Source organism: Ochotona princeps, chromosome 2, assembly GCF_030435755.1.
Source record: "Ochotona princeps isolate mOchPri1 chromosome 2, mOchPri1.hap1, whole genome shotgun sequence".
Taxonomy (NCBI): domain Eukaryota; kingdom Metazoa; phylum Chordata; class Mammalia; order Lagomorpha; family Ochotonidae; genus Ochotona; species Ochotona princeps.
The window spans coordinates 114,989,180-115,014,325 of NC_080833.1; the positions used below are offsets into that span (position 1 = coordinate 114,989,180).

The 25,146-nt window shown below is 45.2% G+C and overlaps 2 protein-coding genes across 2 annotated transcripts in view; one reads left to right on the forward strand and one right to left on the reverse strand.

The window, feature by feature from the left end:
• Positions 1–860: 860 nt before the first annotated feature.
• MPZ (myelin protein zero) lies at positions 861–4,942 on the reverse strand. The gene is given in 6 exon segments (XM_004589113.3): positions 861–1,294; positions 1,407–1,467; positions 1,654–1,789; positions 2,017–2,230; positions 2,452–2,618; positions 4,798–4,942. Coding segments are annotated over 6 exon segments (939 nt in total). The 5' UTR covers positions 4,865–4,942; the 3' UTR covers positions 861–1,000.
• Positions 4,943–10,416: 5,474 nt separating this feature from the next.
• Positions 10,417–25,146, forward strand: part of SDHC (succinate dehydrogenase complex subunit C) — a 35,773-nt gene continuing 21,043 nt past the window's right edge. Inside the window, exons 1-3 of the mRNA XM_004589114.3 lie at positions 10,417–10,501; positions 19,932–19,988; positions 21,960–22,061. Of these exons, the coding sequence (XP_004589171.1) occupies positions 10,482–10,501; positions 19,932–19,988; positions 21,960–22,061 (179 nt within the window). The 5' untranslated portion in view covers positions 10,417–10,481. The remainder of the gene's footprint in view (positions 10,502–19,931; positions 19,989–21,959; positions 22,062–25,146) is intronic.

The following is a 25,146-nucleotide window of genomic DNA, read 5'->3' on the forward strand; positions in this document are numbered from 1 at the left end:
GTGAGCCCATCACTGAGTTCTTTCCGTCAGATTGCACAAGCCCGTGCTGGGAGAGGCGGTGTAGCGTGGGAGTTTGGAAATGAGAGAAGAAGCAGAGATTATTCTCATGAGAAGCAGGAAATGCAACATGGAGACAGCAGTTTCTGGAAATGTCAGTGTTTATTAAACATTTAGGGACATTTGGAGGTTTGAGAAGAAATATACAGAATGTAGAAAAATTCTAAGAATCTCCTATGCTTGGGAGTGCAGTCGCTTCCTTTCCCCGTTTGATTGTTTAAAGCCATCTCTTCATGTTCACATTCCCTTCCTCCAACCCCTGACCTGTAAGGATCCATTTCCTCTCTCTCATTCCTTGCCTATGCCCTTGAACTTCAAAACAGTGCTCCTAAGTGGTCAGAGAGTGCTCATCCAGTATCTGAGGTTCCAGACTCAGGGGCCCCTCTGGTTGGGCTGGCTCTGGAGAAGGGCTTAGTGGGGTTGGGGATTTGCCACATGACGTCATTGGTCCTCGGTCATGGGGGGTAAGGGCAGAGCAGGGCACAGGTAAACAAACAAAAATGGATTAAAATATAACATAAAAAAAGATCAATAACCTAAATAAACCCTGAAGGAGAGTCTGGTCTGAGTGATGGTGGGTGTTAGCTGGAAGGACACAGTGTGGCGCTGGGCTGCCTGGTGGAAGCGGACAGGGGACTAGAGAAGGAAGAGTGGAGGACAGCTTGGGGCCGGGTGCAAGGGAGGGGTGGCTTGGAACAGAGGGTCCCTTTCTTCTCGGTGCTGGGGGCCAGGCACCAAACACACAGCCCTAGGGGACAGGGGAAGGGAGGCTCCCAAAAAGCCAGAAGGACAGGCTGGGGGGAGGAGTGAATTCTGGAATGAAACTTACATCTCAAAAGTAGGCGAGGTCAGGCCAGGGCTGGGGAGCTAGGGAGCAGAGCACCTAGACAGGTGAGAACAGGAGCCTAGGTCCCCCTGCTCGGGCAGGGCCTGGGAGGGGAGGTCACTTGTCCGAGTCCAGGCCCATCATGTTCTTGAGGGCGTTTTTGAGGCTGGTTCTGCTGGGGGACTTGACAGCAGGCCGGAGCTCCGAGCTCTGCTCATCCTTGCGTAGCTCCATCTCGATGACTACCACCTGAGCGCCTTTGGAGGCCTCCGGCCCGGGCCCCCGACCCCCCGCCCGGCCGGCTAACCGCTATTTCTTATCCTTGCGAGACTCCCCTAGTCCCTTAGACTTCTTCTCGCTGGCAGCTTTGGTGCTTCTGCTGTGGTCCAGCATGGCATACAGCACTGGCGTCTGCGAGGAAGGGCACGAGCATGAGTGGCTGCCCTTGACCCACACCTCCCGGCTGCCCGGCACTTCCCCGGGATTCTCTTCCCCAGCTCAGCCGGCCTCAAGTCCCGCTAACCTGACGCCCACGTTTGGAAGAGTCCTTTGCAGATTTGTGCAATTTCCCCTTCTCCATTGCGCTGCAGATTAAAAAGGGTAGAGGGGACGGGTGTTACGGCTTGGGCATCGCCAGAGTCCCCGTGCACAGAGCGGACCCTGCTGGCTCTTTTTTTTGGGGGGGGGGTCCTCTCCTCCCTCTCCCCTCAGGGAATCTGCCTGGCTGGAGGTGGAGCAGGGGAAGAGGCTTGGGGATGGACGTCCTTTACCTGAGCCTCCTCTGCAGGGTCGCCTGCCTGCGCAGCCAGCAGTACCGAACCAGGTAGAAAAGCAACAGCAGCAGTAGCACCACCCCGAGGACGCCTCCGATCACCGCTCCTAGTATCACCCCGTACCTGGTAGGCACTAGCAGGGCAGGGTGAAGAAGTGGCACACTGAGTGGGAACCCGTCTGTGTGGCTCCCAGTGCCACATCTATTCCCTCTGGGGGGGACAGAGACTCCTGAAGAGAGCTACTTTCTGCCCACCTTCCCTGAGTCTGAAGGTCCTAGGCCGGGCATTTGGCTTCTTTCTATAGTCTATCAGTCCTCCCAGATTCCCTCCCAGACACCCCACCCCTGTCCCTTTTCACACCTTTTTCAAAGACATAGAGCGTGACCTGAGAGGTCTTGCCCACTATGTCTGGTGGGTTTTTGACATCACATGTGAAAGTGCCGTTGTCACTGTAATCTAGATTGTGTATGACAATGGAGCCATCCTTCCAGCGAGGGTCTCCTACCCACTGGATGCGCTCTTTGAAGGTCCCCACCTCGTCGATGTAGGGTTGCCCCTTGGCATAGTGGAAGATCTGGGAGGAAAGAGAGGAAGGATGTGAGAGGACCCACGTGAGAACAGAGCTGTGAAGACACCAATACCAGGCTCAGGGTGACTGACAAAGTGTTCTCACCTTGCCACACCCAGGGTTCTTATGGGATCTCACCCCATCCCACCCCAGCCCAAGTTCTCTCTTCTTTGGTTCTTGAAGCAGCTTTTCTGTAATCCAGTTCCAGGGTTCCCCCAGGCACTCACCGAAATGGCGTCTCGGCCCCCTTCAGGCTGGAAGCGCCAGGTGAAGGAGATGTCGTCTGAGACCCATTCACTGGACCAGAAGGAGCAGTGCAGGGTCACCTGGGAGCCCACAGCACCATGGACCTCCCTGTCCGTGTAAACCACAATGGCCTGGGCTGGGTATAGCACTGCAAGCACAGAGGGGAAACCAGATCCAGATGTGGGCCCAGGAAGGCATCAAAGAGGAAGCGACATGAGTCACGGGTCGTCCAAGCCCATGGCAAAGACTGAGAGAGAAACAAGGCATTCTGGAGCCTAACTCAGGGGATGTGTGTACATGCCGTGTCTGGTCAAGCTCTTCAGCATGTCTGCAGAGGAAGCAAGAGCAGTAGAGACAGAATGTTCTGGACAACTTCCAGAAGTTGGACCATCTCCAAGTTTCACTTTCCATTTGGGTTAGAAGCTAAATGTCAGCTTTGAAAAGTTTTCACATTATCATAACACAGAGGTGAGATATATCAAATTCTTCCTATAAATAATTGTAGTAGTAGAGAGCCAATCAGCATCTCTCTTGATACCCTCCCCAACCAGTTCCTTTGCTGCAGTCTCTTCCCAGGCATAACTGCTGTGACCACTTTAAGATGCATACTTTCCCATCTATGAACTCAGTAAACTCAGGGTACATGTGCACATGTGTTCCTTTTTAGCACCTATTATATTATATTCTTAAAACACACACAAAAATATACATATATACACATATATACATATATACATATAGCTGGAGGAGTTTTCCATGTTGATTCACAGACATCAATTTTATTTTTGATAGCTGCATAATTTCATAACAGAATAAATATACATTTCTTGCAGGAAAAATATATGACAGTAACTAGAGAATTGCAGTCTACTTCCCTGCTACAACTGTCCTTCCCATGGAATCGTGGCTCACCCTTGGCTAAGGAGGCCTTGTACTCCTCTCAGGGGAAACTGGCTACAGAGAAAGACCCTCAGGCCAAGTCTCCTATGACAATATATGCCCCTCTGTGGTTTGACTCTCCTTGCCCTCCTCTTGGTCATTCTGGCCCAGTGCCACCCCCAAACTCACCCACACAAGCAAGGCCATTCCTGGGAGACTGTGTTTGTGGGCTGGCCCTTGATGGGGGCAACTGTAGACCCTTTTGTTCTATAAGAGAGGGAGGAGGTAGCCAACCAAACAAAGTCTCGTTGTCTAACCAATGTTGCCTCATGTGGACTCATGCCACCCCTCATCCTATCTTCTACCCCAGCATGCAATGTCATTACTCATCTCCTGGGATTTGTATCTTAGAACCTTCTTGGGAATCTCCAACACAGCAAGGGAAGTTACTTGTTGGTTCTAACTTCTACTCCTCCTCTTTTATCAACCATTGCCCGTCTCAGTTCTGCTCGATACCTTGAAACAGAACTCTACCTCCTCATACTTCAAGGTACTCACCCTTCATTTCCTTCATGTTCCCTTTCCCAATCTCCTATGCTTAACATTTTCTCAGGATATTCCAGAATAGTCCGGAACAGCCCAAAAGAGTCTAGGTTCTGGGTTTAGGATGCAATTCACTGGCAGCAAAGAATCCTGGACATTCTGATCTCTCCCTTGCTGTTTTCCCACCCCACTGCAGGTTGCCTACAGCTCACTCATTGCACCAAGAATCAGGACAGAACAAAAAGGGAAGGACCCATTCCTGTAACCCTCTTTGCACCTTCTCTGGCTCACCCAACAACTTCCAGGGGGCAAGGAAGGGTATGATCAACTTGTGAAGGGTGTCAGCTTTAAAGGTGTGAGGTCCTAGAACCTCATCAAGCTCCCATTCCATCCCATTCCATTCACCCACATACCAGACAAGGAGCCACTGAGAGAAACTGAGGCACACACTCAAAGGATCTGAACAGCTAAGACCACAGACCAAGGGTTTCCTCCTTGGATCTTGCTCCTTGATTTTTCTCTTTTTGGTAAACTATGGCTGTATTACTAGGGTAATGACTGGAGACCAGCCCAGGGGTTTGATCCTGCTCCGTCCCATGCTCTAACACTACTTTTTACCAGGCTCTCAGCCTTGCTCTGGGAGCTCTAACAATTCTGACTTCCAACCTGGGTGAGTCCAGCCATGTTTTTCACACCTTCTTTTTACCATTTCACCAGCATAGCATACCTTTACTGCCTTCTTCCTAACTATATACCCTCCTACTTCCCCCCTCTGAGTATAATAGTACCTTCCTACTCCTGCTCACTCTTCTTTTCATTGCAGTGGGAAATGCAGCAAGGCAGGGGAAGCCTGCTGGGAGACACCCTGGGTCCCAGGATTCCCAGACTGGGGCAGCACCACTTACCCAAAGAAGAGAAGAGTAGTACAGCCAGGACAGGGCTGAGGCTGGATGAGGGCGCCCCAGGAGCCATAGCTGGGGCAGGGGCAGGGGCTAAGGCCCAGTGCAGCTGCGGGGTGGGGAGAGTGGGGGACAAGGAACTGAGCGGGGGTTTCTGGAACCCGCTTAAAATCCCCCGGGGCACCAGTATGAGGGGGGCTGTCCTGAGCCAGTAACCAATTGCAGCCTGGCATGTGCAGTTGAGAGGTGGTGGGGAGGGGGGAAGCATGCAAGGAGCAGAAAGAGCATTGTATACCCTGGGTGGAGGGGTGGGGGGACACATACCACCCCATACACAGAGGGCTTTTTGTCTACTGGCCACCCCCTACTTCAGGCTGGAATGTTGGGGGGCTGATGAGGGAGAGGGACAGAAAAAGGGACACAGACATACTTCTCTGAGGGATAAATGGGCCGAGAATCTGAAACCAAAGGCCATGAAAACAGATTGCTTCTTGGTTTTGCCAAGAGAGCTAGGAGCTAGATGCAGGTTTCCCCCAAACAACTCTGAAAAAAAAAAATAGGATATATCATGTTAACTTGCTTGACATGGGCTATACTACAAATCCTTTTTTTAATAAAAAAAAAAGGGTTATTTTATTTGAAAGGTAGAGAAACAAAGATCTTCTGCCTGTTGGTTTACTCCCCCAAAGCCTTCAACAGCTGGGATGGGCCAGGCTGAAGATGCAGCTGGGAACTCAGTGCAGGTCTTGCATGTGGGTATCAGGGACTCAGCTACTTGGGCCATTATCTGCCGCCTCCTAGGTGCCTCTTTCGGTTGGAAGCTCTTCTCCACTAAAACATTCCAGGGAAGAAATCCTGCATCAAGAAGCTCACCAGTGTCTCATGCTGCAGTTTAAGGCCTTCTCTATGTAGAGCAAGGCAGCAAAATCCTATTGCGTGACAGCTGAAAGAAGACGGGAATGCAGGTAATGGAAACAGGAATGATAATTATTCCTTCCAGGTTCAAAAAGCAGAAAATAAGCAGAGGACAACCGCATCAATAATGAACTCCGTAGCAAACCACAAAGTGCTCAGAGTATAAAGAAGGACACACACAGTCCAACAGCAGGGAAACAGAGTAAATACATGAGATTAAAGGCAAAAATAGGGGCCAGTGTTGGGACGCAGCAGGCTAAGTTGCTGCTTCGTGTGCCTTACTGGATGGCCACTGGCTATCTGCATTTCCTACCAAGCTTCTTGGAATGCATCTGGGGGCAGCAGATGATGAACTTGGCACTTGGGTTCCTGTCATGGAGTTCACGGCTTCTGGCTTTGCCCTGGCCTAGCCTCAGCTATTGAGAAGGAACCAGTGACTGGAAGATTGATCTAATTCTCTGTGTATCTGTTTCTCTGTCACTCTGCTTTGCATAAAAGCAAAACATAACAACAAATCTTATTTAATGAAAAAAAAAGTTTGGAGGTAAAGACAGTCTTGTCTGGGTGGCAATGTTAGAAATGGCCTAGTCTCAAAGGATGGGTGTCATTTTTGAAAACAAGGATGAGATGAGGAAGGGAGGGCAGCCAGACACAGCACAAGCAAAACACCAAGCTGACGTACAAATACTCAGTGATTTAGGGGAATCCGAGGCGCAATAGCAGGAAATGAATCTGGGCAGAGAAGTTTCACAAGCTAAATCTTCACAAACTAGCACAAAACCTTCACAAGCTAGTGAAGGTCTTGAATGAGCCACTATAAGGGTGGACTTAACTTGGTATGTCCTGAGAATTTGCTAAAGGTGAAATTAGGGATGGGGATGTTTCCATGACTAAAGTTTTAAGACAAATCTGGCCAAAAAAGTCTTCTACTTGGAATTCTCCTGGTTGTGAATCATCTTTGTATCTCTCCTTGCAAAGTTTGCTTTTTCCCTGAACCTTCCATATGCTGATTTGGCATTGTTTTTAATTTTTCTAAGATTTTTAAAATTTTTATTGGAAAGTCAGATATATATATATAGAGAGAGAGAAAGACAGAGAGGAGGAAGATCTGTCCACTGATTCAAGCGGCCACAATGGCTGAGCCGCGCCGCTCCAAAGCCAGGTTCATTCCCTAAGCGGCCGCAATGGCTGCAGCTGCACCGATCCAAAGTCAGGAGCCCGGAGCCTCTTCCAGCTCTCCCATATGATTGTGGGGTCCGAGGCTTTGGGCCACCCTTACCTGTTTTCCCAGGCCACAAGCAGGTAGCTGGATGGGAAGCAGGGCTGCCGGGATTAGAACCAGTGTCCATATGGGATCCTGGTGCGTGCAAGGTGAGGACTTTAACCACTAGGCTAGGTTACTGTGCTGGGCCTGCATTGTTTTCAATTTTTTTCTTGCCATTCCTTTCTCTCTCTGCAGACCTTGACTAGACAATTCTTCCTGCTTACCATTCTTTAAAGATTTATTTTTGTTTGTAAGGCAGATTTTACAGATATAGAAGGTGGGGAGAGAGAGAAAGAGAGAGAGAGAGAGAGAGAGAGAGAGAGAGAGAGAGAATCTTCTATTCTTAGACTCACTCCTCAAATGGCCACAATGGCCAGAACAGAGCTGGTCTGAAGCCAGGAGCCAGGAGCCAAGAGCGTCTTCTGGGTCTCCCATATGGGTGCAGGAACCAAACCATCCTCTGCTGCTTTCCCAGGCTACAAGCACAAAGTTTAATTGGAAGTGGAGCACCTGGGACATGAACCAGTACCCACGCGCGATGCCAGTGCCACACAACCTGTTTACTTTTAAGATAAGTTTTGATAATAGGAGCTTGACTTATTTAATGTTTGGTTGAGATTCAGTGTGATCTATTGCCTATGTAGGTTAATTTGAGTGGAAAAGCCATGGTTCTTCTTGTAATAAGCTTCATGTCACCCAGCACCTTTCTGGCATCTTATAGTTCTGATGGGTTTAGTGACTAGTATTAGATTTGGGCTATGGAGCTGTGAGTATTAGGCTTAATCATAAATTCCACAGGCGAAAATCAACATCATAGCTAACTCCATCCCCCCAGCAGTACCTAACCCCTTCTTGCTCGGCCACCCATCTTAATACACATCTTTCTCTTAGTTGTGGTTCTTCATTGATTGGTTCTGCTGGGGTTATAGTTTTCTTGAAGACAATATACAAGCCCACATCTTTGAATCTCTTCCAGCACATTACACAGGCTCTGGCAAAAATATGTGTTAGGTGAAATTATATTTATTGAGCTAAGTGAAAGAGGTATTCTTTGGATATTATTATAAGGTTCCAAAGGGCCACACAGGACCAATGACTGGAAGTCAAATATCAGGAAATTGTATTTTTTTAAAAGATTTATTTATTTTATTACAGTCAGATATACAGAGAGGAGGAGAGACAGAGAGGAAGATCTTCCGTCTGATGATTCACTCCCCAAGTGAGCCGCAAGATGAGCGCCGATCCGAAGCCGGGAACCTGGAACCTCTTCCGGGTCTCCCACGCAGGTGCAGGATCCCAATGCATTGGGCCATCCTCAACTGCTTTCCCAGGCCACAAGCAGGGAGCTGGATGAGAAGTGGAGCTGCCGGGATTAGGACCGGCGCCCATATGGGATCCCGGGGCGTTGAAGGCGAGGACTTTAGCCGCTAGGCCACGCCGCCGGGCCCGAAATTGTGTTTTTTTAAAGATCCATTTATTTTTATTGGAAAGGCAGATTTACAGAGAGAAAGATCTTCCCAAATGGTCACAATGGCTGGACCTGAGCCAATCTGAAGCCAGGAACTTCCTCCTAGTCTTCCACATGGGTGCACAGTCCTAAGGCTTTGGGTCATCCTCTACGCTTTTCCAGACACACAGCTAGACAATTATTAATACTTTGTCATTTATTTATTTTAATGGAATTTAAAAAAATATTTATTTTTATGGGAAAGGCATATACACAGAGAAGGAGAGAACGAGAGAAAGATCTTCCATCTGCTGGTTCACTCCCCAAGTGGCCACAATGGCCACGGCCGAACCAATCTGAAACCAGGAGCCAGGAGCTTCTTCTGAATCTTCCACGCAGGTGCAGGGTCCCAATGTCTTGGGCTATCCTCTGCCGCTTTCCCAGGCCACAAGCAGGGAGCTGGATGGGAAGCGGAGCAGCTGGGACATGAACCAGTGTCTATGGGATCCCAGGCATCCAATGCAAGGATTTAGCCACTATGCTAGTTTACCAGGACTGTCATTTATTTATTTTTATTTGAAAGGTAAAATTACAGAAAGGAGAGACAGAGATTTTCCATCAGCTAGTATACTCCCCAAATGACCACAACAGCCAGAGTTGATCTGATTTGATCTGATCTGAAGCCAGGAGCCAGAAGCTTCTTTTGGGTTTCCCACACAGGTGCAGGATCCCAAGGTTTGGGGCTATCCTCTACTGCTTTCCGCAAATAGGGACCTGGAAGGGAAGTGGGGCAGCCAAGAAATGAACTGGAACCCATATAGGATCCTGGCACTTGCAGAGGGAGAATTAGCCAATTGAGCCATCATGCCTGGCCCCAGAAAATTGTATTTTAATATGAAAGTTCTAAAGGTTAATCTGTTCAATAAATAGAACATGCTTTGGGGGGGGGGCAGAGGGAGGGTACCTATCACTGAATGTGTTGAAGCAGAGTGTCAAAATCAGCAGATGTGATAATGCAGAGGAAATCCCCGCACTGCATAAAAAATCTTACCAGACCCTGTGGTTTCCAAAACTTGTGAAACTGCTTTGAGAAGTATTATACACATGCAAACTTAGGATTCTTTGAATGCAGTAAGAAGTGAACTTGGGCTGTTCAAATCCTGTGTGGAAAGTGCGTAAGTACTAAATATAAATAAAATCTGAATGTTATCATAGAATCTGAATTGCTTGGGACTATCCCCTTTATTCCTCCCCACCCTACTTTCCCAGAGAGTCAGGAACTTTTGCATTGCTTTAGGCTTCTTTTCTCACTGGACTAATGGCTGCTCCAACGTGCCTGAGAACTGTTAATACACAATGTATAAATCCAAATGGGTTCTCCCCCTCACCCCAAGATTTCTGACTGTGGGTGTCGCCTACGCAGCTCTTGAACCCCCAAGCAACAAAGGAGCCTTGTCTTTCCGGTGGGCGTGTGACTCGCTCGGAAGCTCAAGGTCAGAAAAGTATGCAGCCCAATCGTGGTGCTTAGAGCAGGCGCTCCTCCTTGGGAATGAAGGGGGCTCTGAGAGATGCTTTCGCGGCCCCACCTCACACTTCCCAACTTGTGTGTCTCTGCGATTTGGCCTGGCAACCTTCACACTAGCGAGTCCTAAGTAATCCCTTTCCCGGCTTGTCTCAGCCAGCCGGCCAGTCAGCCGCGATGCTTTTACAGCGGGAGGGGAATGACACCAAGACTGCCAAGTCCTCAGGGAAGACTGGACAAAACCGCTGCGTGGCAGGGTGACGTGAAACGAACACGCACTCGGGCGAAATGTACCCTGTCAGGTCATGAGCCGGCGGCGTTTCGGCCAAAAGCCGGGGTCTGGGTGGTGGAAAGCAGCGGAGGGAGGCGGGGAAAGAACGGAAGGCGTCAGAAAAAAACAGCGAGCCCGCAGGCCAGGGGCGAGTCCTTTTAAAGGGTTTAGCGTGGTCATGTGACACCCGCCCCCACCTCCCCGCTCCCCCGCCGCCCTTAGCTGCCTGGGCCCCCGCCTGGCGTCACTTCCGTCCACCCCGGAACCCAAGATGGCTGCGCTCTTGCTGAGGTGACTTTAGTATGGGGCTGGGGGTCGGTTCCCGCGGTCCTTGGGAGACCGGAATGGGCCCCTCACGGCTTGCTGACAGCTGTTTTTACCCTGCGTCTGGGCAGGGGAAAGGCCTTGTGGGTGTGGAGGTTCACGCGCTCTGAAGTTGTAGGGACCCCCATCTCCCCTCCCCCGCGTCCGATCCGGTGCCCTCCGGAGGGCTTTGGGGGTCACTCCGGACCCGAGGAATTGTGTGGTTCTCGCTCGCTTCTCTTTTCCCAGCTCGGATCCATCTTCCCCAAATGGCACTCGGAGAGTCGAGCCCGGAGGCCATGAGTAGCTTGAGGTTAACGTCGGAGTTTAACGGGCTGACGGTCTTTGAGATGTGTTTAGGGATTGCGCCTCGAGGGGAGTCCTAAGACGGTGCCTTTTGCCCTTGCTGCTTTCTCCTGTGAGCACCCGCTGCTGCCGTCCGGATTCCTAACGGTCCCCAGCCCGAGGCTGCTGCTTGGGCTGGCGATTGGCAGGGCACTCAGCAAGGTGCAGTGCTGCACAGGGCAGCCCTGGGAGCTAATTTTTAGTTAATCTGGGGGTGGAGTGGAGATTCGGTTTTTCTCTGAGAGAAATCTCCTGAGTTCTCTTTTCCTAGTCGGCTTTTCTGGTCGTACCTTTTCCACACTCCTGATACAAGTCCCAGCTCTAGTTTCTTGCCAGCTCTATTTTTGGAAACTGTTATGGAAAGTTAACAGTGTTGAGATTTCAGTTTTTGATTTCCCCAAATATCCTCTCGTTTCTTTTTCCATCTCAGTTCCTTGATATATAAAAAGAGAGGGACTTTGTTTTTCTCTGAGACAAAATAATTTCTCTTAGAGTTGAATGCAGGTGCTGTTAATCCTTCATTTTCTCCCTGCCTTTTGTCTGTATAGAGTTTTTCCTAATGAGCCAAGTCCAGGCTTGCTAGAACTGCTTTCGCTACCCCAGCTGAGCTGACATGCTTTCGAGTTCTTTGTTATGTCATATTTGGTGAGATGTTGGGACTTTGGCTGGGATTAATGTTTAGCTGGAAATGATCATATTAATTCCAAACAGTTCCTTTTAACATGAGTGTGTAGAGGTAGAGGCAGTATCCAGTTAGCTCTGCGTGTCCACATGTTCTACATCTGCAGAGCTACCCAATTTCATATCAAAAAGGAAAAGCGCTAGAAACTGCCGAAAAGCAATAACTTGAATTTTTCCAAGGGCATTATGCTAAATCCATAGGAGTGAAGTTCTATGCAGGCCGGTTGTGTTGATGGTGCGCACACGTAACACTCTTTTTCCATCTTGTCATTCCCTAAACAATACAGCACAACAGCTATTTACATAATACGTACGTTGTCTTAGGTAAAGTAAGTCACATAGACATGAGTTGTGTATGGGAGGATAGATGTGTGTAGGTTACATGCAGACACTGTGCGATTTAGATGTTTTTGCTCTCTGCTGAGCGTCCTGGAACCAAGTTCTGCTGGATACCAAGGGGAGATTGTAGATTAAGTGTATCCAGACCTAGTCATTTGGAATTGTGTACCACTGGGCTAGGAGTCAATGCCAAGAAGTAGATTTCTTTGTCATTAGTTGTAATTTGAAGCAGTCATGGGAAGGCTGCCTCTTCCTTCATTTCTCAGATGTGGCTTTTTGAGGAGGAGAAATAGGAAATTAAAAGCATTATTCTCTCTAAAGTCCCTACTCTAATTCCCTTTCACCAAAAGGATTTGGAACTGATTAAAAAATGTGATGGTTTAACTCTAAGCAAAAATACTCCGTGAGAAATTCCAGGAGCTGGTTTCTAGTTCTGAAAGTGGCACTAATTCTATTTGATTTGGACAAATCAAAGTAAAAAAATTCCATGATTATGATTCCCTCATTTGTGAGTTGAAAATAATAATTATTTGGGGTTTGCTTAAGAGGAATATTGATTAAGCTTTCCAAAATTTTACTTTTAGCTGACAGTTCTGTCTCTTTATGGTCTACAGTGTGAAATGTATACACACCGTGTGCTAGATGGAGCTAAATAACATGAATTACCTCACATTCTGAAACTTTTCTAGTAGTGAGAACATTTGAAATCTAATTGGCAATTTTCAAATATACAATAGATTGTTCTTAACTGTAAATTACTATGTTGTACAATAACACTCTTGAACTTATTCTTTCTAATTGAAATTTTATATCCTGTGACCAACATCTCTCCAGCCTTTCCTGCCTCGGGTTAAATGTTATTAGTGCTTGGCAAATTAAAAATTATTGGTTACCAGCCAAGTAACAAACTCCTACTGGCAGTCATTCAAGCAATGACTTGCCAAAGGCAAGACGGAAATTGAACTAAGCTAGACAACTGGATGTCTTACCTTATACTCAGCTTAAAAATGTGATTTTACTCATGATTCATGAGACTGCTTTTAAAAATAAGCATACTCCTTCATAAATATATATATATTTTTGAGCCTGCCATAGGTGTCCATAATTACAGATGTAATGGGTACAAAGTGTTCCAGTCTTATGTGCAGGAGTTCAAAGTTTACATGGGAGGTAAAGAAGTAGGTTAATTATTAAATAACATAGTATGTGTTGATATGAGAGATGAACGAGAGGTCTGATTGCATATTACATGCAGCAGATAAGGCTAAAGAACTAATTTTGCCATCTGGGAGTTGAGTTTTGGAGGATTGGTTTGTCAGGTTGTGAGGAAGGTTCCAGTCAGCACAGCAGGAGCACTGCATGTAACTGTGAGAGCTTGGTTTATCTGGACATACTGTAATGTTCAGCTTGGCGAAAGTACAGGGGCATCAGAAAGGCACCTGTGAAAGATAAGTCTTGGAGAGTTGGATCTGGCCATGTTGTGAAGTGCCTTGTTTGCCCACAGTTAGGATCTGATTGTAGCAGTGAAGAACTGTGTGGAATTTTAGGCCGAAGAATGATGAGATCACCTCTCATTGGAGGATGTTCCACTGGTGAGACTGAGTGATCAGGAAAGATTCCTGCTGGGATTGTCAGTTCCGGACCTCTTGTCACAGTTTTGTGAGAAACGAAGAAGATGTGAACTGAAGTGATAGCCTGGGGTGTCCCCATGTCTGTGAGGGTACTTCAGGGAGTTTGGGGAAAGTGGAATTAAAAGATAAACTTCTTTCGGAAAGAAACCTAAAATTTAAGATTATAAGTACATCTTTTTAAAAGTTCATGAAATTGTGTATCATGAAAAGACTATGAAGTCATCAAATATTTTTGCACTAAAATAAACTTAACCTTTTGTTTCCCATAAACTTATTTAAAAGAAGGTTTATTTTTATTTTTATTTAAAAAGCAGAGTTACAGAAAGAAGGACAAAAAGAGATAGAGAGATCTTTTATTTGCTGGTTCACTCCCCAAATGGTCACAGTGGCTGGAACTAAACTGATCTAAAGCCAGGAGCCAGGAGCCTTCTCTGGAGACTTCCATGTGAGTGCAGGGGCCCAAGGACTAGAGCCATTCTCTGCTGCTTTCCCAGGCCATAAGTTGGGACATGAGCCAGTGCCTTATGGGATGCCAGGGCCACAGGCAGAAGCTTAGCCTACTACGTTTTGGTGCTAGCCACTGAACTTTTAAAAGCATCAAAAAGTGTCATTATGTATAGGAGTGAGAAAAAGAGAAACCAGAGGTGACTTAGATTCTAAGTCATCATTAATCACAATTTTCGTGTGCAGATGATTGCTTTTTTATTGTCACTCAAGGTTGTATATTTGTCCTATTGTTGGTGTTATCTTATATTTTGTGAAACATTCTGGGATTCTGTTAGGTCAAGTTTGGAAGTCATGTAAAGTACTCATTACATTATAGTCACATCTTGTTTTAGGTTAAAAACAGTATTCAGTTTTTCATAGACGGAGTTTTGAATGCTTTTCTTTTTTTTTCCGAGAAGTCAAATCCATTTTCAGCAGGTAAATATTTTTGTCACCATTAAGGCTTTTCTTTTCTTTTTTTTTTTTTAATTATTTTTATTGGAAGGTTGGATTTATAGAGAGAAAGGGAGACAGAAGGATCTTCCATTCACTGGTTCAGTCTCCAAAAAGCCACAATAGCTAGAGTTGAGCCAATTCAAAGCCAAGAAGCCAGGTCTCCCATGTGGTTGCAGGGTCCCAAGGCTTTGGGCCGTCCTCGACTGCTTTGCCAGGCCACAGGCAGGGAGCTGGATGGGAAGCGGGGCAGCAGGGAGATGAACTGGTGCCCATATGGGATCATGGTACTTGGAAGGGGAGGATTTTTTTTTTTAATTTATTTTATTGTATAGTTGTTGACAATCTTTACATAGTTAATTATGGTTAACAAAAAAAGGTTCAGGGGGTATAGGGAAGTGGGTAATACTATTATGTCCATATTGTTTCCATCATATATCTGAGGTAAAGGGGGATATTGAGGGAGAAGCCCCACCCTGTTTCCCGCCCACCCCAAGTCCCGGAAGTGGGGCATGCTCTGAGATATTTGCTCAAGTGGTGTTAATAGTTCTCCAGTTATGAATCGCTGCCAGTTTTGCTCGATGAGGTTGTCCACTGATTGATATGGTCCATCATAAAGTCTCCGTTTGCCCCATATTTCGCTGCCAACATGTAGCTGAGATGAATGATTGTCCTGTTCTGTCTTCTGTCTTTTCTTGGTTAGAGTTCTGAGTCCAGCAGTTTGATTGGGGAGATCTCCAAAGAAACTTTGAGGTATTCCCAGACCAGATTCTTGCATGTTCTAGCAAGCACAGGGCCCGGCACAGTCCATCACCCCGATCAGCTGGTGGTTTCAGTTGCTGGGTTGGTTCTGTTTTCGGTCCCGAGTTGCACTGGAACCAATGGGTGTTGCAGTCCAGTCTGGTTCTGCCCAGCACATGCTCGGCGCAAGGGGAGGATTAACTAATCGAGCCATTGTGCTGTGTTCAGTGTTGTTTTTTTTTTTTTAAATATTTGTTTTTTAATATTTATTTATTTAATTAATATTTATTTATTTTTATTGCGAAGTCAGATATACAGAGAGGAGGAGAGACAGAAAGGAAGATCTTCTGTTCGATGAATGACTCCCCAAGTAACCACAAAGGTTGGAACTGCACTGATCTGAAGCCAGGAACCTCCCCCCCGGGTCTCCTACATGGGTGCAGGATCCTAAGGTGTTGGGCCATCCTCGACTGCTCCTCCAGGCTACAAGCCGGGAGCTGGATGGGAAGCAGGGCTGCCGGGATTAGAACCAGCACCCATATGGGATCAAGGCGCATTCAGGGTGAGGACCCTAGCCGCTAGACCACGGCACTGGGCCCCCCCCCTTTTAATTTTTTTTGTGAAAAGAAAGAATGTGGGATCCGGTGTGGTGGCCTAGTGGCTAATATCTTCACCTTGCATGTACAGGGATCCATACAGGTGCCAGTTCTTTATTTTTATTTTTATTTATTTATTTATTTATTTTTAAGATTTTATTTTTATTTTATTACAAAGTCAGATATACAGAGAGGAAGATCTTCCGTCTGATGATTCACTCCCCAAGTGAGCCACAAAGGCCGGTGCACGACCATCTGAACCCAGGATCCAGGAACCTCTTCCGGGTCTCCCACGCGCGTGCAGGGTCCCAAAGCTTTGGGCTGTCCTCGACTGCTTTCCCAGGCCAGAAGCAGGGACCTGGATGGGAAGTGGAGCTGCCGGGATTAGAACCGGCGCCCATATGGGATCCCGGGGCTTTCAAGGTGAGGACTTTAGCTGCTAGGCCATGCTGCCGGGCTCCAGGTGCCAGTTCTAATCCCAGTGACTCCGCTTCCCATCCAGCTCCCTGCTTCTGGCCTGGGAAAGCAGTCGAGGATGGCCCAAAGCCTTGGAACCCTGCACCTGCGTGGGAGACCCAAAGAGGCTCCTGGCTCCTGGCTCCTGGCTTTGGATTGGCTCAACTCTGGCTGTTTTGGCCACTTGGAGTGTGAATCAACGGATGGAAGATCTTTCTCTCTGTATTTTCCAATAAAAATAAATAAATGCTTAAAAGAAAAAGAATGTGATGAGAATTCTAAAAATCTCAGGATGATGAATGAAATAATTTATCTGGACAAATGATATGCTATAGTTCAGAGAATGGTTTCTTGTACATTTCTCATGTAATTCAGCAAACAGGCAGATATTAGTCTCATTTATATGTGAAAAAAACTGAAGCTTGGTGATTCAAATCAAATTATACAGTTCCTGCAGACCTATACTTCAAATCTGACTCTTTTATTTTCAGAAAGACCTACTGTTACTGCTTTTATCCAAAGAAGAATTTTTGTTTGTTTTTAAAGGTTTATGTATTTAACAGGCAGAGTTAGAGACAGAAGGAGTTACCTTCTCTGAATCACACCCCAAATGGCCAGGATGTCTAGGCTGGGCCAGGCTGCAGCCAGGAGCCTGGACCTCCGTCATCTGGTCTCTCCCAAGCATTTGGGCTGTCTGCTGCTGCTGCTTCCCTGGAGCAGTACCCGGGAGCTGGATCAGTGAAACAGAGCAGCCAAGTATGAACCAGTCCCTGCAGCAATTGTCAGCATTGCAGATGGTGGCTTAATGTGCGCTGCCATGAGGCGGCCTCAGAGTTTTAAAAAATGATTTCAGGAGCCCAGTGTGGTAGCTTAGCAGCTGAAGTCGTCAACTTGGCTTGTGCTGGGATCCCATATGGGCGCCGGTTCTAATCCCGGTGACCCCACTTCCCATCCAGCTCTCTGCCTGTGGCCTGGGAAAGCAGTTGAGGACGGCCCTTGAGTTCAGTGATGATTGTCTTTCTGGCAGTGTATTTGAAAGAGGACAGTACTAAATCAGAATTATAAATTCTGGCTTACTAATTCAAAATAGTATACTGTTACTTTCTAGTTATAGCAGACATCATTCCTGGGTTGCAAAACAAACAAATTTTCTTTGGGAAAAAAACCCACATTTTATCAAATACAGTATATATAACAAGAAATGTGCCCACATGTAAGGATAAGTGAATTTGAAGAAGAAGTCTTTTCAGAGTTTCTGGTTTCACATGATTGTCTAATTTTGACATATTTCAAACAAAGTTATGGAGTTGGTACAAATAATTTCTGTAAGGGCCTTGTTGAAAGTTTACATTGGTTTTTGTCTGAGAAACAATAGCGCTAGACAGAGAGAGCACGCCATAGATTCCAACCCACATCTGCAAGCTCCTGCTGGACAGCTGACTGGGCCGAGCGTGCTGGGAGGAATGTGTGCCCTGCAGCTTGAGAGTCACAATTCAAAGAGATTTGTTCCCACTTCTTCTTTCTGGAGGCCCTGGGTGCACAATGTCTGTATTCACCTCTTGCCTCCAAAGCTGGCAGAAGGGAAGGGCTGAAGGAGGGCTTGTTGGTTGGATTTCCCCTTCCAGTCAAGGGCCCTTGTAAGATGCTAGAGTGAAAGATGAGGCTTTTGAAATGTTTGTGCGTCTGGTGTCAGTGCTGTGAGGGAGGGCACTGTGAGTCTTTCAGAACATCCTTGCATTACATAGATTTCGCATAGTGGATAGCTAATAAATTCAGGTGGAATCAGTGTATTTTTTAAAGGTGTATTTATTTTTATTTGAAAAGCAGATTTACAGAGAGACATAAAGAGCAAGAGAGAGAGGGATCTTCCATCTACTGGTTTACTCCTCAGGTGGCCACAATGGCCGTAGCTGAGGTCATCTGAAGCTAGGATCCAGGAGCTTCTTCATGGTCTCCCACGCAGGTGCAGGGTCCCAAGACTTTGGGCCATCCTTAACTGCTTTCCCCGGCCACAAGCAGGGAGCTGATGGTAAGTGGAGCAGCTGGGACACGAACTGTTGCCCATATGGGATCCCAGCACATGCAAGGAGAGCATTTAGCCAGTTGAGCCATCGTGCTGAGCCCCATCAGTGCTTTTGGGAAGGTTTGATATAATGATGTGACCAAAGAGTATATTGGTAGTGTTTTTCATAATATTCCCCAGATTTTTTCCTTAGGTAAAATGCCTGGTCATGGGCACGGTGTGATAGCTTAGCGGCTAAAGTCCTTGCTTGCTTGTGCCGGGATCCCATATGGGTGCTGGTTCTAATCCTGGTGGCCCCACTTCCTGTCCAGCTCCCTGCTTGTAGCCTGGGAAAGCAGTCAGGGATGTCCCAAAACCTTGGGACCCTGCATGCGCGTGGAGACCCAAAAGAGGCTCCTGGCTCCTGACTTTGGATTGGCTCAGCGCTGGCCGTTACAGCCACTTGTGAAGTGAATTAGTGGGTGGAAGATCTTCCTCTCTGTCTCTCCTCTTCTCTGTATATCTGACTTTCCAATTAAAAAAAAAATGCCTGTATATCTGTTTTGACTTGAAAAGCAGTACTGATGCATACCTTTTCAAATAGCAACTTTTTAGTGGAAAATTTGTTCTTTATATACCTTTCCAGGAGTGGGGGAAAAATGAATTTTTATACTTTATACACTGATACATGAGAAACTGTTTGACTTGGTGTTTATTCAGGTTGTTTGGAACTTACTGGTAGTTTCTGATATGGTCTGTTAAAATTTAGGACCCTTGCTTCGCAAATTTCTAGATCATTGTTCTCCAAATTTTCAAATCCATTGATTTGCAGCAGGGTCATTACATCTAAACTAAACACTGGCTCACTGCTGCCAGTGGCTTACTCTGCATTTTTTTCCTTGTTGCTTGTTTATTTTGTCTTTTAGTTATCACCTCCTTTAAGACCGTTTTTATTTTTGGTCTCCCTCTGTGTTTCTCTGTTGAATGTTACCAACTTTGATTATTATTTTCCCTTGCTTTTCAGTTAATATGTTATTTTGCACATATGGGTAATATTTCTGATTATTAACGAATCACTGCGAGTTGTAACTTTACAACTAAAAAATAATCTGAGGACATTGATAGTGTGATTGTTTGCATTATATTTTGGCACTGCCCCTCCAGCCATGTTGTCTTAATTGAGTACAGAAACAAAAATGAGGCAGGCACCGCAATGAAACAGGTTAAGCAGCCTCTAGGAGGATCAGTACATTGCTAATTTTAATCCCAGATTTTCACTTTCATTGCCTTCCTCGGTGCTTCTAGAAATGTTTGTTTCAGTGACATAACCAAAGCACGTTGTGGTTGTGTGTTTCTCATGGGATCCTCTCTGTCTTCCTGCCTGGGACCAAGTTCCACGTCCACTTGCCGTCCAGTTTCCTGCTAATGTGCAAGGAGCAGATAATGACTGCAGTGCACGCCAACCACCTGGGGGATCATTCTGGAGTTCCTGGCTCTTGGCTTCAAACTGGGGCAGCCCTGGCTGTTGGTGGCATTTGGGGAGTGAACCAAAGAATAGAAGATGGATCAGTCTCTCTATTACTCTGCCTTCCAAATAAATGTGATAAATAAATAGACTTTTAAAAGAGAGACGTTCACGCAGTGAAGTTACGTGCTTAATGTGTGCTCCCTGTTCTCTTACCTTGCAGACACGTTGGCCGTCATTGCCTCCGAGCCCGCCTCAGCCCGCAGCTCTGTATCAGAAAGTAAGTTTTTAAGTCTGGAGATTATTTCCCCCAGGGAGGAAAAAAAAAAAGGCAGAATTAGATTTGGGGAATGTGTTTGCAAGCAGGCAGTGGTAGCCAGCTGACCGAAGATGGTGTCATTGTGGGCACCTCTGCTGGAAGCGGGAGGAGTGATAGTTCCTTTATCTTAATTTTCTTCAGTTTCAGATTTGTCTGTGCTCTTTAACTTTGTTGACTTGCCCTGACTTATTTATTCCTTCCTTCTTATTGAATTTTCTTTGTTTTTCTTCCCTTGATGCTTTTTTTCCCTTATAACTTTGAGTAGGTCTAGGAGTTAGTCTGTAAATATACGTTATCCTGTTATATATTCCTAGTGTGTTGACTTCAACAATTACAGACATTTTATACTTTCAGAAAAGTTGTAAGGGAAGTACAATGAGGTTCTGTTTCACCTGATTGCTAACATTTTGCTGTGTTTGCTTATCCTAGATATTTTAAGTAGTGCCATATGAAAATGTTATTTTGTAAATCAAAGCTGGTCATATATTGACAATTTAATGTGGCTCAGCATAAGTTTGCAATTGTTGTTGTTTACAATGAATCCTTTCAGAATAAGTTGTGGGTACAATGACCTTTTACTTATTTATGGTACTTATCCTAGGGAAAAGGAAATTTAAAAAAGTATAATTATATTAACATAATTAATACATTTTCACAATAAGGTTGATGAATTATTTGATGTATAGTTAATTTTTGTATTTTCTATTTGTCCCAAATAATGTTATTTATAGAAATACAAATCCCCTCTCCCATCCAGAATCTAATTAGACTTGCACATCGTACTTAGTAGTGGTTTTTCCTTAGTATTTTTAAATATGGGTTTGTTTCCTGGCCTTTAGCTTTTATGACATTGTGGAAGAATACAGGCTGATTGGTTGCCTGATTGTTTCCCGGTGATCAGGCTTAGAGTGTGCATTTGTGGCAGTAGTAATGTGTAAGTGATATTATATCTAAGATTTATTTATTTTGGGGCCTGGCATGGTGGCTCAACAAGCTATCCCCTGCCTTCAGTGCTGGCATCCCATGTGGACATTGGATCTAGTCCCAGCTACTTCACTTCTGATCCAACTCCCTGCTTGTGACCTGGAAAAGCAACAGAAGGAGGCCCAAGTTCTTGGGCCGCTGCACTCATGTAGGAGAACTTGGAAGATGCTTCTGGCTTCAGATTGGATCAGCTGCAGCCATTGCAGACTTTAGGGAATGAGCCAGTAAATGGAAGATCTATTTCTCCTTATTTTTATAAATCTGCCTTTCAAAGGAAAAAATTATTTTTCATTTTATTTTCTTACTGGAAAGGTAGAGTACAGAGGGAAAAGGAGAGACAGAATGTATGTTTTGACTGTTTCATTCTCCAAATGGCCCCCAGTGACCAGAGCTGAGCCAGTCTGAAGCCAGGAGCCAGGAGCTTCTTCCAGGTATTCTACATGAGTGCAGGGACCCAAGGGTTTGGGCCGCTTTTCATTGTTTTCTCAGGCCATAGCAGGGGACTGCATAGGAAGTAGGTCAGTCAGAACTCAAACTGGTACCTATATGGGATGCTCATGTTGGAGGTGGAGGCTTAGCTTGCCACGTCACCATAACAGCCCCATGACAAAGAATCTTGAAAAGCCAAAAGAGAGCAGGTGATAGTATATGAGAGAGCACCTATGATTCGAGAGAAGGATAATCCACTTATGTGATTGAAACATTGCATTCAGCACTGCATACGCCTGATAAGAAAGAAGTTGGCCTTTGTTTCCAGACCAATGTATTAGGTGGGGTGATTTGAGCTCGTTGAGTGACTGAGGATATTTACACAGTCATGGAAGGTGAGTGGAAGAACATATTCTTCTGATACTGTGGATTTGTTCAGCCCATTGTACCTTCAAAACATTTTTCTTGTCATGGAAAATATTAAACCAGTCGTTTCAAAACTTTCTTGTTTTATTTTAGTGCTGTTCCTTTGGGAACCACAGCCAAAGAAGAGATGGAGCGTTTCTGGAATAAGAATGCAAGTTCCAACCGTCCTGTATCCCCCCATATCTCTATCTACAGGTAAGAGCTTTAGCACCAGAAGCTGTAGTGGAGGTGTGTGTAAGTTCTCAAGATTGAGCTTGGGCTCCCTGGTTTTGTTTGAAAGGAGGATTTTTACAGAGAGAAGAAGTGATAGAGAGAGAACTTTATCTGCTGGTTCACTCCCCAGATGGCTGCAGCGCTGGAGCTGAGCTGATCTGAAGCCAGGCGCTTCTTTCCAGGCCTCCTGCGTGCATTCAGAGGCCCAAGGCATTGGGCCATCCTCTGCTACTTTCCCAGGTCACAAGCAGGGAGCTAGATCAGAAGTGGAGTGGCCAAGACATGAACTGGTACCTATATGGGATGCTGGCACTGCAGGTTGAAGGTTAGCATGCTGAATCACCACACTGGGTCCCCCTCACTTACTGAGCTGTGGTGTAACTGCTGTACATGAGGTGAATGCCTCAGGATAGAGGATAATGATTTGAAGTTACTTCAGGCCTTTTTTGAGTGGAAATGATTTAAATTATCTTCAGAAGGATATTCTATAAAACTGCTGTTCAGCAAATTTGTAAGACAAAATATAATCTTTTTTTAATCTATTTTACTTTATTATTATTATTATTATTATTTTATGATACAGTTCTATAGGCCCTGGGATTCCCCTTTTCTCCCTCCCCAGACCCCTTCCCCCTCACATATATAGTATATAATATATTGTATGTAATATGCATTGTATAATATATATTTAATATGTTATAAACTATAGATAACATAGATATAATATATAATGATATTTTAAATTATATTATGAATATATTGATGTATTATTACTATAGTATAGTTCTTCATACAAAGTCATATGTCCATCATTGCGGGCATGGACAATGGCAGAGAGTCCAGCATCCTATTGTCAAATATAGTTAACAGTTTCATTGGGAGTCCATCTTTGATCTGAAAGTAGAGATGCATACTGCGTTGTATCGTCACATCTGGATATGATAGTCTCCATTACACAGTTACTGTACATTCTCTTAAATGAAAAGCCACAATACAAAATCAACAACAGGAAGAAAAACAGAAATTCACAACACCATGAAGTTAAATAACATGCTACTGGATGTGGTAGTCTCCATTACACAGTTACTGTATATACCCTTAAATGAAAAGCCACAAAACAAAATGAACGATAGGAAGAAAAAAGAAATTAAAAACGCAATGAAGCTAAATAACATGCTACTGAATGACTAATGCGTTGCTGAAGAAACGAAAAAGAAAATCAAGAACCTTCTTGAAGAAAATAATGCTACTGTATGATCTATGAGCCAGTGAAGAATTTAATGAGAAAGAGTTTTGAAGAGATGAAACTTAAAAAAATCAAAATCCATGAGATATACTTTTTGCTAGTCTTTGTTGGTGAGATATGTCTTCTGTAGGCAACAAATAGATGGGTTTTGTTTCTTTCAATTAAGTCTACTAATCTGTTTGATGAGTTTAAGCTATTTAAACTCAGGGTTAATATGAATGGTTGGCAATTTGTCCTGTCATTGTAGCAATGGGTTGTTCGTTGATTTAGTCTTCTGTTGTTATTTTACTGGGATGTGCTTCACATTTGCTTCTGGTTTTGGTAGGTGCTATTGCTCTTCTCTGTCAAGAGAACATGTTTAAATATCCTTTTTGGACAGGTTTGGAAGAGGCATATTCTTGTAACTTTTTTCTACTGTGGGAGAATTTTATTTCTTATTGAGGCTGCTTGGGGAGTGAATCATTGGATGGAAGATCTTCCTCTCTGTCTTTACTCCTCCTGTGTGTCTGACTTTTTTTTTTTTTATTTAAAGATTTATTTATTTTTTTTATTGGAAAGTCTGGTACAGGATTCCAAGGCTCTGGGCCATCCTTGACTGCTTTCCCAGGCCACAAACAGGGAGCTGGAAAGGAAGTAGAACAGCTAGGATATGAACCGGCGTGCATATGGGATCCTGGCGCATGCAAGGAGAGGACTTTGCCAGCTTCTTCCGCTTTTAAATACCCTTGTAATTATGTTGAGCCTATCCGATTAATCCAGGAGTGTCTCCTCATTTTAAAATTATAATGCTAGGAAGCAGTCTCATCTGCAACCCTACTTCCCCTTTACCATATTCAGTTAAGTACTGACAAGTTCTAGGGGTTAGGATGTGGAGCCGTTCAGGGGGCCGTTATTCTGCCTACCATATATCCTTTGTACATGGATGTGTGCTTCTTCAAGAACTCTCTTCACAGTACAGTTATCACAGTCAGAAATTTAATCAGCACCGATCCACTTCAGGCCTAATGCAGATTTTGCCAGTGATCCCAATAATGTCATTTATAGTTCCAAGTTCCAACCTCCAATTTTATTTATTATTTATTTTAATCTATTTTATTGTATTGTTGTTGACAATCTTTACATAGTTAATTACAGTTAAAGGAAAAAGAAGAAAAAAAAAAGGTTCAGGGGGATAGGGAAGTGGGTAATGCTATTATGTCCATATTGTTTCCATCATGTATCTGAGGTAAAGGGGGATATTGAGGGAGAAGCCCCACCCTGTTTCCCGCCCACCCCAAGTCCCGGATGTGGGGCATGCTCTGAGATATGTGCTCAAGTGGTGTTAATAGTTCTCCAGTTATGAATCGCTGCCAGTTTTGCTCGATGAGGTTGTCCACTGATTGATATGGTCCATCATAAAGTCTCCGTTTGCCCCATATTTCGCTGCCAACATATAGCTGAGATGAATGATTGTCCTGTTCTGTCTTCTGTCTTTTCTTGGTTAGAGTTCTGAGTCCAGCAGTTCGATTGGGGAGATCTCCAAAGATACTTTGAGGTATTCCCAGATTAGTTTCTTGTATATTCTAGCAAGCACAGGGCCCGGCACAGTCCATCACCCCGATCAGCTGGTGGTTGCAATTGCTGTGTTGGTTCTGTTTTCAGTCCCGAGTTGCACTGGAACCAATGGGTGTTGCAGTCCAGTCTGGTTCAGCCCTTACATCAACCAGTGGGAGCTGCAGCCTAGTAGGGGCGCCCCACAATAACCCCCACCAGGCCCGCCCCCTACCCTGGTTTGCCAGTATGTGTGGCAGAAGACCAGTCTGTCCCCCATCCCATTTGGCT